Genomic DNA, 18,674 nt, shown 5'->3' with positions numbered 1-18,674 from the left:
TGGCAAGGTTGCCTGCCTATCTCACGGTTACACATACTGGAGTATGTGGGCTGCAATAGCCAACTCTGGAGATGAACAGGCCCAACACAGGGGCATCCTGTCCCCATAAAACAGATTCAGGGAACGCAGCAGAGTAATAGAGAGAGAGAGAGAGAGAGAGAGGGAACTGCTAAGATAACAGAGTTAACAGAGGGAGGGAGAGAGGAAGAGAGAGAGAGAGACACAATAATGAAGCAGGTTAACAGCAAGAAAGAGCTGGGAGGAAGAGAGAGATGGGATAGAGGGGGGACAGAGAGAGAGAGACAGAGAGGGGGAGTGACAGAGAAAAAGAAAGAGTGAGAGAGAGAGAAATAGAGAGAGAGAGAGGGGGGGAGTGACAGAGAAAAAGAAAGAGTGAGAGAGAGAGAAATAGAGAGAGAGAGAGGGGGGGAGTGACAGAGAAAGAGAAAGAGTGTGAGAGAGAGAGAGGGGAGTGACAGAGAAAGAGAAAGAGTGAGAGAGAGAGAAAGAGAGAGAGGGGGGAGTGACAGAAAAAGGGAAAGAGTGTGAGAGAGAGAATGAGAGAGAGAGAGAGGGGAGTGACAGAGAAAGAGAAAGAGTGTGAGAGAGAGAGAGGGGAGTGACAGAGAAAGAGAAAGAGTGAGAGAGAGAGAGAGGGGAGTGACAGAGAAAGGGAAAGAGTGAGAGAAAGAGAAAGAGAGAGAGAGAGAGGGGAGTGACAGAGAAAGGGAAAGAGTGTGAGAGAGAGAGAGAGAGGGGAGTGACAGAGAAAGAGAAAGAGTGTGAGAGAGAGAAAGAGAGAGAGAGAGGGGGGGAGTGACAGAGAAAGAGAAAGAGTGTGAGAGAGAGAGGGGAGTGACAGAGAAAGGGAAAGAGTGAGAGAAAGAGAAAGAGAGAGAGAGGGGGGGAGTGACAGAGAAAGAGAAAGAGTGTGTGAGAGAGAGAAAGAGAGGGGAGTGACAGAGAAAGAGAAAGAGTGAGAGAAAGAGAAAGAGAGAGAGAGGGGGGCAGTGACAGAGAAAGAGAAAGAGTGTGTGAGAGAGAGAGAGAGAGAGAAAGGGCTCCCATAGAACAGAAGACAGAACCAGAAGTTTCGGATTGGGGGTCCTCTGCTTGTCATTCCCAAGGTGAGTAATTAAAGAGCTAGTGTCCCATACTCAGCCCATGCTATCTGCTCGATGAATTCCTTGGCAGTCATGGAGTCCAGCTGCTTGGCATTAGAATGTTTCCAGGGGGTTTCCTGGGGGATCTGCAAGACAAGAGAACAAGTATTGCTTTCAGCTCCCAACCGCAAAGCTCCTGGCTGATTCTACTCCATTTCTCCGCTGGGACTGCAAATCTTGGTCTTTGAAATCATAGGAACATAGGAACAGGAGAAGGCCATTCAGCCCATCGAGCCTGCTCCGCCATTCAATACTTCAATGCCTTTTACCCACACTATCCCCATAACCCTTTATGTTATTGTTAATCAGAAATCTATCAATCTCTACCTTAAACACACTCAATGACTGGGGTAGAGAATTCCAAAGATTCACAACCCCCTGAGTCAAAGAAATATCTCCTCATCTCGGTCCTAAGTGGCTTCCCCCGTATTTTGAAATTGTGTCCCCTGGTTCTAGACTCCCCAACCAGGAGAGACATCTTACCTGCATCTACCCTGTCTATTCCTTGAAGTATTTTATAGGTTTCAACGAGATCACCTCTCATTCTTCGAAACTCTAGAGAATACAGGCCCAGTTTCCCCAATCTCTCTTCATAAGTCAGTCGGGCCATCCCGGGAACAAGTCTGGTGAACCTTCGTTGCGTTCCCTCTATGGCAATAATATTCTCTCTGAGTTAAGGGGACCAAAACTGCACAGAGTACTCCAGGTGCAGTCTAACCAAGCGTCTATACAATTGAAGCAAGACTTCGCTACTCCTGTACTCCAATCCTCTTGCGATAAAGGTTAATATTCCATTAGCTTCCTAATTACTTGCTGCATCTGCATGTTCACTTTCAGTGACTTAGGGACAAGGACAACCAGGTCCCTTTGTACATCTACACTTGCTAATCTCTCACCATTTAGGAAATACTCTGCACACCTGTTCCTTCTGCCAAAGTGGATAACCTCACATTTTTCCACATTATATTCCATCTGCCACGTTCTTGCTCACTCACTAAGTCTGTCCAAATCCTCCTGTAGCCGCTTTTCATCTTCCTCACAACACACATTCCTGTCTAGCTCTGTATCATTCACCTTGGAAATATTACATTTAATCCCCACATCCAAATCATTGATATATATTGTGAACAGCTGGGGCCCAAGTACTGATCCTTGTGGTACCCCACTGGTCACAGTCTGCTGACGCGAGAAAGACCCGTTTATTCCTACTCTCTGTTTTCTGCCTGTTAGCCAATCCTCAATCCATGCCAGGATATTGCCTCCTATCCTATGTGCCTTCATTTTGCTAATCAGCCTCCTGTGGGAGACTTTATCAAAAGCCTTCTGAAAATCCAAGTACACTATGTCCATCACCTCCCCTTTATCAATCCTGTTAGTAACATCCTCAAAAAACTCCAACAAATTTGTCAAACCTGATTCCCCCTTCGCAAATCCATGCTGACTATGCCCAGTCAGATCATGATTATCCAAGTGTCCATTTATCACATCCTTTATAATAGATTCTAGCATTTTCCCTGCTACTGATGTCAGGCTAACAGGTCTGTAGTTCCCTGTTTTCTCTCTCCCTCCTTTCTTAAATAGTGGGTTGACATTTGCTGTCTTCCGATCTTCAGGAACCATTCCAGAATCGCTAGAATTTTGGAAGATGATCACCAATGCATCCACTATCTTTATAGCAACCTCTTTCAACACTCAGGGATCCAGAATATCAGGTCCCGGGGACTTATCAGCTTTCAGTCCCATTAATTTTTCCAATACAACCTTCCTAGTTATACTAATGTCCTTCAATTCCTCATTCTCCCTAATCCCTTGGATCTCTAAATCTGGGAGATTTCCTGTACCTTCCTCAATGAAAACAGATAGAAAGTAATCATTTAGTTTCTCTGCCATTTCTCTATTCCCCAGTATGAATTCTCCTGACTCTGACTGTAATGGACCCATATTTGTCTTAGCCAAACTCTTCCCATTTACATACCTACAGACACTTTTACAGCCCATTTTTATGTTTTTTGCTAGATTGCATTCAATTCTCCCTTTACCAGTTTCTTGGTCTTCCTTTGCTGTATTCTAAAAGCCTCCCAATCCTCAGGGTCACTATTACTTCCTGCAACTTTATAAGCCTTTTCTTTTAATCTTATACAATCCTTAACTTCCTTTGTCAGCCATGGTTGACTGACATTTTGGGGGGTTTTTGCACCTTGAAGCAATGTATAGGTGCTGTAAACTATGCAATAGTTATTTGAAAACTATCCATTGCCTATAGACAGTCATACCTTTTAATGTATTTTCCCAACCACCTCAGCCAATTTATTCATCATGCCTTCGTAATTTCCTTTAATCAACTTTTAACACCCTTGCTTCAGAGTGAACTACCTCACTTTCAAACATAAAGTAAAATTCTATCATATTATGGTCACTCATCCCCAAAGGTTATTTTACAACAAGATTATTAATTAGCCCTTTTTCATTACATAATACTAGATCTAAAATAGCCTGTCTTCTAGTCGGCTCCTCAACATTCTGCTCTAGAAAACCAACCCTAACACACTCCAGAAACTCGTCTTCCACAGCATTAGTGCTCGGTTGGTTCACCCAGTCAATATGCAGATTGAAGACACCCATGATTACTGTATTACCCATGTCACATGCTTCTCTCATTTCCTGATTAATACCACGCCCCACATCACCACTACTGTTTGGTGGCCTATAAACAACTCCAACCAATGTCTGCTGCCCTTTGCTGTTTCTTAGCTCCGCCCAAACAGATTCCACACGTGGTTCTTCCGATCGGAGACCCTCCCTAACTAATGCACTGATCCCATCCCTTATTATCAGCGCAACTCCAACTCCTCTCCCTTCTTGTCTGTCCTTCCTAAATGTCAAATATCCTTGAATATTCATTTGCCAGCCTTGGTCACCATGCGGCCATGTTTCCGTCATGGCAATTATATCATACCCTTTCACCTCTATTTGTGCCTTTAGATCATCTACCTTATTGCGAATGCTGCACACTTTCAGGTAGAGGGCCCTTAACTTGTCTTTTTGACATCATTCCACATTCGAGGCATATTCTATGCTCTGCTTTGTTTCTCCCACCTCCTAGTCCCACTACTACTTCCTGTTGCCAACTTTACATCCTTCCAATTTGGTTCCCACGCCCCTCACCTGACAAGCTGGTTTACACCAGCCCCAACAGCACCAGCAAACCTCCCTGCGAGTATATCAGTCCCAGCCCTGTTAAGATGTAACCCGCCCAGCTTCTGCCCCGGAACCAGTCCCAGTGCCTCGGAAGTCTGGCGCCCTCCCTCCTAACACCAGTTCTCCAGCCCACGTATTCAATCACTCAATCCTCCTAGTCCTACGCTCACTAGCACGTGGGCACTGGGAGTAATCCTGAGATTGCTGCTCTTGAGGTCCTGCTGTTTAACTTCCTTCCTAACTCCCTCAGGACCTCATCCCTCTTCCTACCTGTGTCGCTGTTACCAATGTGGACCACGGCTTCTGGCTGATCCCCCTCCCCCCACCCCCGAAGGATGTCCTATAGCCGCTCCGAGACACCCTTGACCCTGGCACCAGGGAGGCAACTCACCACCCTGGAGTCACGTTTACCGCTGCAGACACGCCCGTCTGATCCCCTGACTATGGAATCCCCTATCGCTATTACCCTTCCATTCTTCTTCCTCCCCCACCCCACCGCTGTGCCACCCGTGGTGCCACAGGCTTGACCATGGCGGCACTCCCCCTGAGGAACCATCCGAAATGGAAGACCGGTTAAGCAAGCGGGATGGACTCAGGGGACTCCTGCTCCACCTGCCTGCTTCTCTTAGGCTGCCTGGCCTTCACCCATTCCCCTCTCTGGCTGTGCGCTTCTGACCTGCGGAGTGACCACCTCCCTAAGCGCGCTATCCGCGTAGCCCTCTGCCCTGGGGGTGCACCCCCAGTAACCCCCAGCTTGTGTGGCTGGTGACACTTCCTACTGGCCCGGGAGACTTGGCGCGCGTCCAGGGTGTGGGCATCGCTGCCAAGGTTGGCATTTACGGGCTGCCCCTCAGGTGGACGGAAAGGATTCCATGGCACCCATGCTCGCAACCCCCCCTAGTGTCCAGGCCCGGCCCACATCTACCCTTCAACCAGCATCCCCAGAGCCGATTACCTGGTCCTTACCTCATTGCTGCATGTGGGATCTTGCTGTGCGGAAATTAACTGCCTCATTTCATACCTTGCGACAGTGGCTGCACTTTGAAAAGGTAATGTGATTGGCTGTAAAGCAGGGTGGAACGTCTGGCGGCCGCGAAAGGCGCTATGTCAATGCAAGTTGCTCTCTCGGACAATTCTTCAGAACGCCCGTGAGCAGAGTGACCGAGCGCGGCGCGCGGGGGGCTGTACTCACCTCGGCCGCCATCTTGTCGATCGTGCGGATGACGTTATTGAGATCCAGGAGGCCAATCGGGTTGTAGATGGGCGGGATCACCCCGCTGAACCTCCGCACCGACCCCTGAAAGGTTAAAAGGGTCACTGTGAAACGAAGACTTCTCCCGCTCTCGTTCGGTTACCCCTGACAACGTTTCTCTCCGATCGAGAGCTCGAGAGGCAGAGTTTACAAGACGCCCGTGTGCGGGACCGACGCAGGGGATGGATGAGAAGAACGAGAGAGCGAAGGTGTAAACCTTTCCGATCTGGGGGCGGGGGGAGGGAGGGGAGCGTGAGCTGCTCGGCGAGGGGGGTGTCAAAACAGGTCGAACCGTGGATTTCGAAAGGGAGTTGGATCATTTTTATTGTTATTCAGCCACGGGATGTGGGCATCGCTGGCAAGGGGGCAATTAGGGACGGGCAATAAATGCTGGGCCCAGCCAGTGACGCCCACATCCCCGTGGATGAATTAAAAAAAAACACATGGAAAAGGGAAAAGAATTCGCAGGGGCTATGGGTGGGGGGGGTGGGGTGGGGAACTGGGACTAGTTGGATAGCTACTCCAAAGGGGCTAGTACAGGCAGAATGGGCTGAATGGCTTCACGATTATAGAACCTCATTCATTTGAATGCCCCTCAACCCGAGGGCTCTGCCCCCATCTGGCCATGAGGCTGTACAGCAAGTGGGGGCAAAGCGCTCAACTGTCTGCGGTCCATCCTGACCCCCGACCTCACCCACATTTCGCCGGCGAGCGGCACTGGGCTACGATCGGGAGCAAGGTACACTTTCCCGCTGCACCCTGCCCACCCCCCACCCCCCTCACCCACCCCCTACCCCCCCCACCCCATCCCAGGGTGTTAACAGCGAGCGGAAACGCTTCAGGGGTGTCCTCAGAACGTCCCTCAGGGGGTCAGGCTCTCCCCCACCCCCCCCCACCCCGGCCAACCGGTGGGAGACCCCGAACTGGAGAAGGCTCCTTCGGGAAGGGACCGAGCACATCGGGCGATCTCTCGGGGAGCACGCAGAGGCGGAACCGAGGGGCCGGAGGGAGGGAGAGAGCGCGCAAACCTCCGAGGGCCACTCACCTCCCGGAACCCCTCCCAGCGTCGCCAAGTTGGGGGCAGAGTCTTGCAGCTCGCCCATTTGGACATTGCAGCCACCCCCGGAGCTAGGGTTGCTCTCGAGCCCCCCCAAGGGACGGAGGAGACAGGCGAGGGGCAGGAATGGGGCAATTCCCAGCTCCGAGATAAAAGCAGAGTGGTGAACCTATGGAATTCATTGCCACAGGGGCCAGGTCATTGAGTGTATTTAAGAGCGAGATAGATAGGTTCTTGATTGGTTAAGGGGATCAAAGGTTACGGGGAGAAGGCGGGAGAATGGGGGTTGAGAAACTGATCAGCCATGATTGAATGGCGGAGCAGACTCGATGGGCCGAATGGCCTCATTTCTGCTCCTATGTCTTTTATGGGTCTCAAAACCCAGCGGAGGCTGGAAATCTGAACCTAACACGGAAAACAGCTGGAAAGACTCAGCAGGCCTGACGGCGTCTGCGGAGAGGAATAAAACAAGAGTTAACGTTTCGAGTCCGCGTGACTCTTCACCAGAACACACTGGATACACGGACTCGAAACGCTCACTCTTGTTTTATTCCTCTCCGCAGACGCTGTCAGACCCGCTGAGTCTTTCCAGCTGTTTTTGTTCTTATTCCCAGCTCTGCACAGCTGTGCAAATTTCCAAATGGATAGAACGGAAAAGGAGGGTGGTTGTGCGGAACCTGTACTGAATGTAGGTTGGACCGCGCTTAAGAGTCGCGTGTGTAATATCCCGGTCGTTGTTTTACAGAAAGGATATGGAGGCGCTGGAGAGGGCGCAGAGAGGATTTGCAAGGGTGATGCCAGAAAGGTGCGGGTGTACAGATCAGGAAAGGATTGACAGGTCAGTCTCTTTTCTCTCCAACAGTAGAAAGGTGAGCGGCGCAGGTCTTGAAAGCGGTGGAAGGTTTTTTTTGACCGGGCGGACGCAGAGGGAACGCTCCCTCTTGTGGGAAAAGAGCGTCGAGGCCGTCAGGAGAGGATGGTCGCCGAGCAATCCAATCGGGAATTCAGGAGAAACCTCTTTACCCCCAGAGAGCGGTGGGAATGAGGGTCTCACTACCGCAGCAGGGGGGGGTTGGTTGAGGTGAATAGCGCGGATACATCGGAGGGGAAGCTGGGCAAGCGAATGAGGGAGAAGGGAATCGAGGGTTGCGTTGATAGGTTGAGATGAGGAAAGATGGGACAGGGCTCCAGGGGGAGCTTAAACACCTGCACGGACTAGTAGGGCCGAATGGCCTGCTTTTAACCTTCCATAAACCGTGGGGGCAATAAGTCAGGGTGGGTGGAGAAGGAATGAAAGCCTCGTGAAGCTGTTAGAGGTTAAATTGAGGGAAGTTAAACAAATCCCACCCGCTGTTATCTCAAGGGATGGGTAAAGCATTAGCCGATTTACCTGAATCTCCGTCAGGCTGCACTGTGAGTCGTCCACCAGGTAGGTCTCCACTCCCAGCTCCTCGGCCAACCGCAGGATGCAGTTTTGCGTGGGCCCCACATAGGCCCCTCCCACATCCGTGTAGCCGAACCGCGGGTCCTGCCGGAGACAACGACACACCAGAGGAAGGTCACCGGGGTGGGGAGGGGTCATGGGAGGGGGGATGGAGGGTCAGCAAACAGCGGAACACAGCTGAGGGTGAGCGACTTCCTGAGACAACGAATCGGAACATCAGCCCCTCCACCCACCCACCCCCACCCACTCACACTGAGTAATCTTACCGAGCGAGGGCACCCATGGGGTAACTGTAACTATCGAATACTGTAACAGACAGCGGGGGCACTCTGCTGGGAATGGGGCTGAGGCATTCATAGGACAGTATCAAGGGAGCTTTAACCTGTATCTAACCCCGTGCTGTACCTGTCCTGGGAGTGTTTGATGGGGACAGTGTAGAGGGAGCTTTACCCTGTATCTAAACCTGTGCTGTACCTGTCCTGGGAGTGTTTGATGGGGACGGTGTAGAGGGAGATTTACTCTGTATCTAACCCCGTGCTGTAGCTGTCCTGGGAGTGTTTGATGGGGACAGTGTAGAGGGAACTTTACCCTGTATCTAACCCCGTGCTGTGCCTGTCCTGGGAGTGTTTGATGGGGACGGTGTAGAGGGAGCTTTACCCTGTATCTAACCCCGTGCTGTACCTGTCCTGGGAGTGTTTGATGGGGACATTGTAGAGGGAGCTTTGCTCTGTATCTAACCCCGTGCTGTACCTGTCCTGGGAGTGTTTGATGGGGACGGTGTAGAGGGAGCTTTACCCTGTATCTAACCCCGTGCTGTCCCTGTCCTGGGAGTGTTTGATGGGCACAGTGTAGAGGGAGCTTTACTCTGTATCTAACCCCGTGCTGTACCTGCCCTGGGAGTGTTTGATGGGGACATTGTAGAGGGAGCTTTACCCTGTATCTAACCCCGTGCTGTCCCTGTCCTGGGAGTGTTTGATGGGGACAGTGTAGAGGGAGCTTTACTCTGTATCTAACCCCGTGCTGTACCTGTCCTGGGAGTGTTTGATGGGGACGGCGTAGAGGGAGCTTTACCCTGTATCTAACCCCGTGCTGTCCCTGTCCTGGGAGTGTTTGATGGGGACGGTGTAGAGGGAGCTTTACTCTGTATCTAACCCCGTGCTGTCCCTGTCCTGGGAGTATTTGATGGGGACATTGTAGAGGGAGCTTTACTCTGTCTCTAACCCCGTGCTGTCCCTGTCCTGGGAATGTTTGATGGGGACGGTGTAGAGGGAGCTTTACCCTGTATCTAACCCCGTGCTGTCCCTGTCCTGGCAGTGTTTGATGGGGACAGTGTAGAGGGATCATTACCCTGTATCTAACCCCGTGCTGTACCTGCCCTGGGAGTGTTTGATGGGGACGGTGTAGAGGGAGCTTTACCCTGTATCTAACCCCGTGCTGTCCCTGTCCTGGGAGTGTTTGATGGGGACGGTGTAGAGGGAGCTTTACTCTGTATCTAACCCCGTGCTATCCCTGTCCTGGGAGTGTTTGATGGGGACAGTGTAGAGGGAGCTTTACTCTGTATCTAACCCCGTGCTGTACCTGTCCTGGGAGTGTATGATGGGGACGGTGTAGAGGGATCTTTACTCTGTATCTAACCCCGTGCTGTACCTGTCCTGGGAGTGTATGATGGGGACGGTGTAGAGGGAGCTTTACTCTGTATCTAACCCCGTGCTGTACCTGTCCTGGGAGTGTTTGATGGGGACGGTGTAGAGGGAGCTTTACTCTGTATCTAACCCCGTGCTGTACCTGTCCTGGGAGTGTTTGATGGGGACGGTGTAGAGGGAGCTTTACTCTGTATCTAACCCGGTGCTGTCCCTGTCCTGGGAGTGTTTGATGGGGACGGTGTAGAGGGAGCTTTACGCTGTATCTAACCCCGTGCTGTCCCTGCCCTGGGAGTGTTTGATGGGGACAGTGCAGAGGCAGCTTTACTCTGTATCTAACCCCGTGCTGTACCTGTCCTGGGAGTGTTTGATGGAGACAGTGCAGAGGCAGCTTTACTCTGTATCTAACCCCGTGCTGTACCTGTCCTGGGAGTGTTTGATGGGGACTGTGTAGAGGGGGCTTTACTCTGTATCTAACCCCGTGCTGTACCTGTCCTGGGAGTGTTTGATGGGGACAGTGTAGAGGGAGCTTTACTCTGTATCTAACCCCGTGCTGTACCTGTCCTGGGAGTGTTTGATGGGGACAGTGTAGAGGGATCTTTACTCTGTATCTAACCCCGTGCTGTACCTGTCCTGGGAGTGTTTGATGGGGACAGTGTAGAGGGATCTTTACTCTGTATCTAACCCCGTGCTGTACCTGTCCTGGGAGTGTTTGATGGGGACTGTGTAGAGGGGGCTTTACTATGTATCAAACCCCGTGCTGTACCTGTCCTGGGAGTGATTGATGGGGACAGTGTAGAGGGAGCTTTACTCTGTATCTAACCCCGTGCTGTACCTGTCCTGGGAGTGTTTGATGGGGACAGTGTAGAGGGATCTTTACTCTGTATCTAACCCCGTGCTGTACCTGTCCTGGGAGTGTTTGATGGGGACAGTGTAGAGGGATCTTTACTCTGTATCTAACCCCGTGCTGTACCTGTCCTGGGAGTGTTTGATGGGGACAGTGTAGAGGGATCTTTACTCTGTATCTAACCCCGTGCTGTACCTGTCCTGGGAGTGTTTGATGGGGACGGTGTAGAGGGATCTTTACTCTGTATCTAACCCCGTGCTGTACCTGTCCTGGGAGTGTTTGATGGGACATTGTAGAGGGAGCTTTACTCTGTATCTAACCCCGTGCTGTCCCTGTCCTGGGAGTGTTTGATGGGGACGGTGTAGAGGGAGATTTACTCTGTATCTAACCCCGTGCTGTACCTGTCCTGGGAGTGTTTGATGGGGACATGTAGAGGGAACTTTACCCTGTATCTAACCCCGTGCTGTGCCTGTCCTGGGAGTGTTTGATGGGGACGGTGTAGAGGGAGCTTTACCCTGTATCTAACCCCGTGCTGTACCTGTCCTGGGAGTGTTTGATGGGGACATTGTAGAGGGAGCTTTACTCTGTATCTAACCCCGTGCTGTACCTGTCCTGGGAGTGTTTGATGGGGACGGTGTAGAGGGAGCTTTACTCTGTATCTAACCCCGTGCTGTGCCTGTCCTGGGAGTGTTTGATGGGGACGGTGTAGAGGGAGCTTTACCCTGTATCTAACCCCGTGCTGTACCTGTCCTGGGAGTGTTTGATGGGGACATTGTAGAGGGATCTTTACTCTGTATCTAACCCCGTGCTGTACCTGTCCTGGGAGTGTTTGATGTGGACAGTGTAGAGGGAGCTTTACTCTGTATCTAACCCCGTGCTGTACCTGTCCTGGGAGTGTTTGATGGGGACAGTGTAGAGGGATCTTTACTCTGTATCTAACCCCGTGCTGTACCTGTCCTGGGAGTGTTTGATGGGGACAGTGTAGAGGGATCTTTACTCTGTATCTAACCCCGTGCTGTACCTGTCCTGGGAGTGTTTGATGGGGACTGTGTAGAGGGGGCTTTACTATGTATCAAACCCCGTGCTGTACCTGTCCTGGGAGTGATTGATGGGGACAGTGTAGAGGGAGCTTTACTCTGTATCTAGCCCCGTGCTGTACCTGTCCTGGGAGTGTTTGATGGGGACAGTGTAGAGGGATCTTTACTCTGTATCTAACCCCGTGCTGTCCCTGCCCTGGGAGTGTTTGATGGGGACAGTGCAGAGGCAGCTTTACTCTGTATCTAACCCCGTGCTGTACCTGTCCTGGGAGTGTTTGATGGGGACAGTGCAGAGGCAGCTTTACTCTGTATCTAACCCCGTGCTGTATCTGTCCTGGGAGTGTTTGATGGGGACTGTGTAGAGGGGGCTTTACTCTGTATCTAACCCCGTGCTGTACCTGTCCTGGGAGTGTTTGATGGGGACAGTGTTTAAGGGATCTTTACTCTGTATCTAACCCCGTGCTGTACCTGTCCTGGGAGTGTTTGATGGGGACGGTGTAGAGGGATCTTTACTCTGTATCTAACCCCGTGCTGTACCTGTCCTGGGAGTGTTTGATGGGACATTGTAGAGGGAGCTTTACTCTGTATCTAACCCCGTACTGTACCTGTCCTGGGAGTGTTAGATGGGGACGGTGTAGAGGGAGCTTTACCCTGTATCTAACCCCGTGCTGTCTCTGTCCTGGGAGTGTTTGATGGGGACAGTGTAGAGGGAGCTTTACTCTGTATCTAACCCCGTGCTGTACCTGCCCTGGGAGTGTTTGATGGGGACATTGTAGAGGGAGCTTTACCCTGTATCTAACCCCGTGCTGTCCCTGTCCTGGGAGTGTTTGATGGGGACGGTGTAGAGGGAGATTTACTCTGTATCTAACCCCGTGCTGTACCTGTCCTGGGAGTGTTTGATGGGGACGGTGTAGAGGGAACTTTACCCTGTATCTAACCCCGTGCTGTGCCTGTCCTGGGAGTGTTTGATGGGGACGGTGTAGAGGGAGCTTTACCCTGTATCTAACCCCGTGCTGTACCTGTCCTGGGAGTGTTTGATGGGGACATTGTAGAGGGAGCTTTACTCTGTATCTAACCCCGTGCTGTACCTGTCCTGGGAGTGTTTGATGGGGACGGTGTAGAGGGAGCTTTACCCTGTATCTAACCCCGTGATGTCCCTGTCCTGGGAGTGTTTGATGGGCACAGTGTAGAGGGAGCTTTACTCTGTATCTAACCCCGTGCTGTACCTGTCCTGGGAGTGTTTGATGGGCACAGTGTAGAGGGAGCTTTACTCTGTATCTAACCCCATGCTGTACCTGTCCTGGGAGTGTTTGATGGGGACGGCGTAGAGGGAGCTTTACCCTGTATCTAACCCCGTGCTGTCCCTGTCCTGGGAGTGTTTGATGGGGACAGTGTAGAGGGAGCTTTACTCTGTATCTAACCCCGTGCTGTACCTGTCCTGGGAGTGTTTGATGGGGACAGTGTAGAGGGATCTTTACTCTGTATCTAACCCCGTGCTGTACCTGTCCTGGGAGTGTTCGATGGGGACAGTGTAGAGGGATCTTTACTCTGTATCTAACCCCGTGCTGTACCTGTCCTGGGAGTGTTTGATGGGGACAGTGTAGAGGGATCTTTACTCTGTATCTAACCCCTTGCTGTACCTGTTCTGGGAGTGTTTGATGGGGACGGCGTAGAGGGATCTTTACTCTGTATCTAACCCCGTGCTGTACCTGTCCTGGGAGTGTTTGATGGGGACGGTGTAGAGGGATCTTTACTCTGTATCTAACCCCGTGCTGTACCTGTCCTGGGAGTGTTTGATGGGGACAGTGTAGAGGGATCTTTACTCTGTATCTAACCCCGTGCTGTACCTGTCCTGGGAGTGTTTGATGGGGACAGTGTAGAGGGAGCTTTACTCTGTATCTAACCCCGTGCTGTACCTGTCCTGGGAGTGTTTGATGGGGACGGTGTAGAGGGATCTTTACTCTGTATCTAAACCCGTGCTGTACCTGTCCTGGGAGTGTTTGATGGGGAAGGTGTAAAGGGATCTTTACTCTGTATCTAACTCCGTGCTGTACCTGTCCTGGGAGTGTTTGATGGGGAAGGTGTAGAGGGATCTTTACTCTGTATCTAACTCCGTGCTGTACCTGTCCTGGGAGTGTTTGATGGGGAAGGTGTAGAGGCATCTTTACTCTGTATCTAACTCCGTGCTGTACCTGTCCTGGGAGTGTTTGATGGGGAAGGTGTAGAGGCATCTTTACTCTGTATCTAACTCCGTGCTGTACCTCCTCTCCATTAACCCACGCGTTTTGCCAGTTTGGCTTTGCATTAACTCCACTGCTGTTCCTTCCCCATTGAGGTCAGCTAACCTGGGAAACAGGGGAAACCTCTCTGTTTGCTGTAGCTCAGTTTTTGCAGACCACGTCTACTTGCTCCGTCTACACACTCAGGCCCAGTGCCAGAGATGAGAAATGTCTAAGTGCTGCTCTTCCCCACGCAGTTTGCTGCAGATATCTGCTGTGTTGCTGTCTCTTTATCCCGGTGCTGCTTTGCCTTCAGCACCCTCCCATCAGTGCTCCTTTGTTCCCTTTGAGCTGGTGAACGCCTTAATAAAGCAAAGTAAGTGGGAGGAGCCCCCGGGTCGAGCAGAAACCCTCATCCGATAACTCGCTTGCCCCTGCCACCTCCTGGATTTCAGAGAGAATAATTTATTGGAATAAAACCCTGTCTTGGAACATGGGTTACCTGCAGCAGTGTCAGTCTGGCTAAGGTCAATGTCTTGAAAACAATGCAGGGGGCGTTATCAAACAAATGGAAAACTGTTCGAGGTCATACAGACTATTGTTTTATTCAATCGTGGGATGTGGGCATCGCTGGCTGGGCCCAGCATTTATTGCCCATCCCTAGTTGCCCCTTGAGAAGGTGGTGGTGAGCTGCCTTCTTGAACCGCTGCAGTCCCTGTGGTGTAGGTACACCCACAGCGCTGTTAGGGAGGGAGTTCCAGGATTTTGACCCAGAGACAGTGAAGGAACGGCCGATATATTTCCAAGTCGGGATGGTGAGTGACTTGGAGGGGAACTTCCAGGTGGTGGTGTTCCCCATGTGCCTGCTGCCCTTGTCCTTCTAGATGGTAGTGGTCGTGAGTTTGGAAGGTGCTGTCAAAGGAGCCTTGGTGAATTCCTGCAGTGCATCTTGTAGATGGTACACACACTGCTGCTACTGTGCGTCGGTGGTGGAGGGAGTGAATGTTTGTGGATGTGGTGCCAATCAAGCGGGGCTGCTTTGTCCTGGACAGTGTCGAGCTCCCTGAGTGTTGTTGGAGCCACACTCATCCAGACAAGTGGGGAGTATTCCATCACACTCCTGACTTGTGCCTTGTAGATGGTGGACAGGCTTTGGGGAGTCAGGAGGTGAGTTACTCGCTGCAGGATTCCCAGCCTCTGACCTGCTCTTATAGCCACAGTATTTATATGGCTAGTCCAGTTCAGTTTCTGGTCAATGGTAACCCCCAGGATGTTGATAGTGGGGGATTAAGTGATGGTAATTTCATTGAATGTCAAGGGGTGATGGTTAGATTCTCTCTTGTTGGAGACGCTCATTGTCTGGCACTTGTGTGGCACGAATGTTACTTGCCACTTGTCAGCCCAAACCTGGATATTATCCAGGTCTTGCTGCATTTGGACATGGACTGCTTCAGTGTCAGGAGTCACGAATGGTGCTGAACATTGTGCAATCATCAGCGAACATCCCCACTTCTGGTCACAACCTACTACAGAGAAGCAAAGTATCAGGAATCCCCTAGTATCAAGGAGCCCGAGCAAAACTGGAGTCAATGGGAATCAGGGGGAAAACTCTCCACTGGTTGGAGTCATACCCAGCACAAAGGAAGATGGTAGGGGTTGACCTAATGATGGAAGGAAGGTCATTGATGAAGCAGCTGAAGATGGTTGGGCCGAGGACACTATCCTGAGGAACACCAGCAGTGATGTCCTGGAGCTGAGATGACTGACCTCCAACAACCACAACCATCTTCCTTTGTGCTGGGTGTGACTCCAGCCAGCGGAGAGTTTCCCCCCTGATTCCCATTGACTCCAGTTTTTGCCCGGGCTCCTAGACATTAGGGGATTTCTGATACTTTGCTTCTCTGTAGTAGGCTGAGCTCCTCGAGGTCTTTGCTGCCGAATCTATGGCAACGACCATAGTGTTGCTGAAAAAAAAAGAGATGTCGAAGCTTTCCATCTTGCACTCATCAGGACACTCGCGTGAATATCGACATAAGGGGAAAACAACAATTTGTACTGCATGTGAACGCATGAATTGGATGGGTGCAAGATGACACATCTCTCTTATCAGCAATACTTAAGATCTGTAGCATCAAACGAGTCAGAGTTTAAAACCTCATCCTTATCGCACTTTTGTTCTTTGTTGCAGCCGTGTAGATACCAGGAAGAGGATGATTCATGGTTGAGATAAAAGCACTTGAGCAAAAACACGAAACCAAAGGTTATCATCTAACGCTCGGTATCTTTTACTGTAGAGTGCCACGGATCGAACATCACATTCGGGCAGGCTGGGTTGCATGATGAGTGGGACACACCAGTTAACTGAAAGAGGAAATGACCTTCCTGTCACCATCTTGGAGTCAAACGAGAACTGGTTACCTAAACTTGGTTTGTATTCCCCTGAGCTGCGATGGTCGAGGGGGGGGTGATCTGATCGAGGTGTTAAAAACGATGAAATCGATCAGGAGGGTAGAGAAAAGCTTTTTCCTCTGATGTGGGGAGTTCAGAACAAAGGGGCAGAATCTTAGAATTCAAGCCAAGGGTGATGTCATGAAGGGGTTCTTCACACACAGAGGTGGGGAGAGGCGGGGGGGTGTGGAAATCTGGAACTCTCTCCCCCAAAACTCAATGTACAGTGGGGGACCACGGGAGCTTTAAGGGTGGAGATCTCTCCAATTTCTGCCGGGGGAGGATGGCGAGGGATATGGAGCAGGAAAAGGTAAATGGGATTGAGGCGCAGGTCAGCCAGGATCGCATTGAATAGGAGGAACAGGCTCGAGGGGCTGAATGGCCTCCTCCTCTTTAGGGAAGCAGGAAAGCCTTGAGTTTTGGCCAAGGTGGGGTGTTAAGTTTCAAATCCTCCTCTTCATTGGTCCTGTTGAGTCTGAAGTGCCCTGCGACCTGTTCCATTGCCCACCCCACCTGTGGGTCAGGAATGGTTGGCAATTCACTCAAAGGCTTCTGCGTTGGATTGTGGGGGGTGGTGTGGGGCGTGTGAGGAAGGGGAGCGGGTGCGCAGAGGGTCCCTCAGCATCGTGTCCGGGCACGTCTCAGTACCACCCTGAGGAAGTTGCGACACATTTTCATCGTTGACACTGCCACCCTTCGCTTAAGGTCTCGTGAACGAAACCCCCCCAGTGAAGTTCGAAGGTTTCCATTGATGAACAAGACCAGGGTTAGGAAAGTATAAAGAAAGGAAGACCTTGCATTGATATAGCGCCTCTCACAACATCAGGACGCCCCACAGTGCTTTGCAGCCAACGAAGCACCTCATGAAACGCGGTCGCCGCCGTGATGTCGGAAACCCAGCAGCCAATTTGCGCACAGCAAGATCCCGCAAGTGCGACAGTGGCCAGGTCATCTGTGCACGGTGATGACTGAGGGATAAACATCAGCCAGGACACCAAGGGGGGGAACCCCCCAGCTCCGCCTTCCGTGTGATCTTTCGCGTGGGCATGAACGGGCGTCGACCGAAAGGCGGCGCCTCGGACAGTGCTGCACTCCCTCAGCGCCGCACCACAGCGTCCGCCGGGGATTGAACTCGGCCGGGTGGAATTCGAACCCGTAAATGTCCAGGCCAGAGGCAGGGCCAGAGCTGAAGCCTGAACGTTGAAAAAAATGACAGGGGGGGAGAGAAAGATAATTCTTCTCCATCGAGCTTCTGAAAAGGCCAAGGGTGTTAGGATCGAGTCAGACAGGGGGACTAAAGAATGAACGTTTGCTTCACTCCCACCTACTAAAGGGCAAATAAAACTATTTTTTTCTTTGAAAGGTCAACAGGAGTGTAGAAGTGACGTGAGGCACTGAAGAGACTTGAATATGGGGTATTTCCTGCCCAGAATCACGCCGCTCATTTTCAGGCCAGTCTGCGGTTTGGGTCGATGTGAGGCTGCTGGAGCCACGGGCTGGGTAGGGTGAGGCTGCTTTAAAGCTCAGATCTCGCAAGATAGGCCTTGCATTGTTGCAGCGCCTTTCACAACGGTCCCAAAGGCTTTGCAGCCAATGAAGTGCTTCTTGCAGTGCAGTGAGCTGTTATAATGGAGGAAACGTGGCAGCCAATTTGCACAGAGCAAGATCCCACAAACAGCAATGTGACAACGGCCGGATAATCAGCTTTTTAATGATGCTGATTGAGGGATAAATATATCAGTGCTCCTCTGTATCTAACCCCGTGCTGTACCTGTCCTGGGAGTGTTTGATGGGGTTGGTGTAGAGGGAGCTTTACTCTGTATCTAACCCCGTGCTGTACCTGTCCTGGGAGTGTTTGATGGGGACGGTGTAGAGGGAGATTTACTCTGTATCTAACCCCGTGCTGTACCTGTCCTGGGAGTGTTATGGGGACAGTGTAGAGGGAGCTTTACTCTGTATCTAACCCCGTGCTGTACCTGTCCTGGGAGTGTTTGATGGGGACAGTGTAGAGGGAGCTTTACTCTGTATCTAACCCCGTGCTGTACCTGTCCTGGGAGTGTTTGATGGGGACAGTGTAGAGGGAGCTTTACTCTGTATCTAACACCATGCTGTACCTGTCCTGGGAGTGTTTGATGGGGACGGTGTAGAGGGAGCTTTACTCTGTATCTAACCCCGTGCTGTACCTGTCCTGGGAATGTTTGATGGAGACTGTGTAGAGGGAGCTTTACTCTGTATCTAACCCCGTGCTGTACCTGCCCTGGGAGTGTTTGATGGGGCACTGGATGACAGCCATGATGTTAATATCAATTCCCACACCCCACCCCCCCACCCCCCGCCCCCCTCCACCCCCACCTGCCCCCAACTGTAAA

General features: G+C 51.5%; 1 protein-coding gene across 2 annotated transcripts in view; it reads right to left on the bottom strand.

Moving 5' to 3' along the window:
- LOC144671810 (amine oxidase [flavin-containing] B-like) overlaps positions 1-18,674 on the bottom strand; it is a 39,681-nt gene that overhangs the window by 17,897 nt on the left and 3,110 nt on the right. For both annotated transcript variants that reach the window (XM_078533857.1, XM_078533856.1), the window contains exons 3-5: positions 8,061-8,198; positions 5,554-5,658; positions 1,158-1,249 (exon numbers count right to left, since the gene is read on the bottom strand). In XM_078533857.1, coding sequence (XP_078389983.1) covers positions 1,158-1,249; positions 5,554-5,658; positions 8,061-8,198 — 335 coding nt within the window. The remainder of the gene's footprint in view (positions 1-1,157; positions 1,250-5,553; positions 5,659-8,060; positions 8,199-18,674) is intronic.

The sequence above is a fragment of the Cetorhinus maximus genome, chromosome 34 (assembly GCF_964194155.1).
Source record: "Cetorhinus maximus chromosome 34, sCetMax3.hap1.1, whole genome shotgun sequence".
In the NCBI taxonomy this organism is placed as follows: Eukaryota; Metazoa; Chordata; class Chondrichthyes; order Lamniformes; family Cetorhinidae; genus Cetorhinus; species Cetorhinus maximus.
Note: the sequence above shows the minus strand (reverse complement) of the source record. Positions and strands in the feature narration are given on the sequence as shown.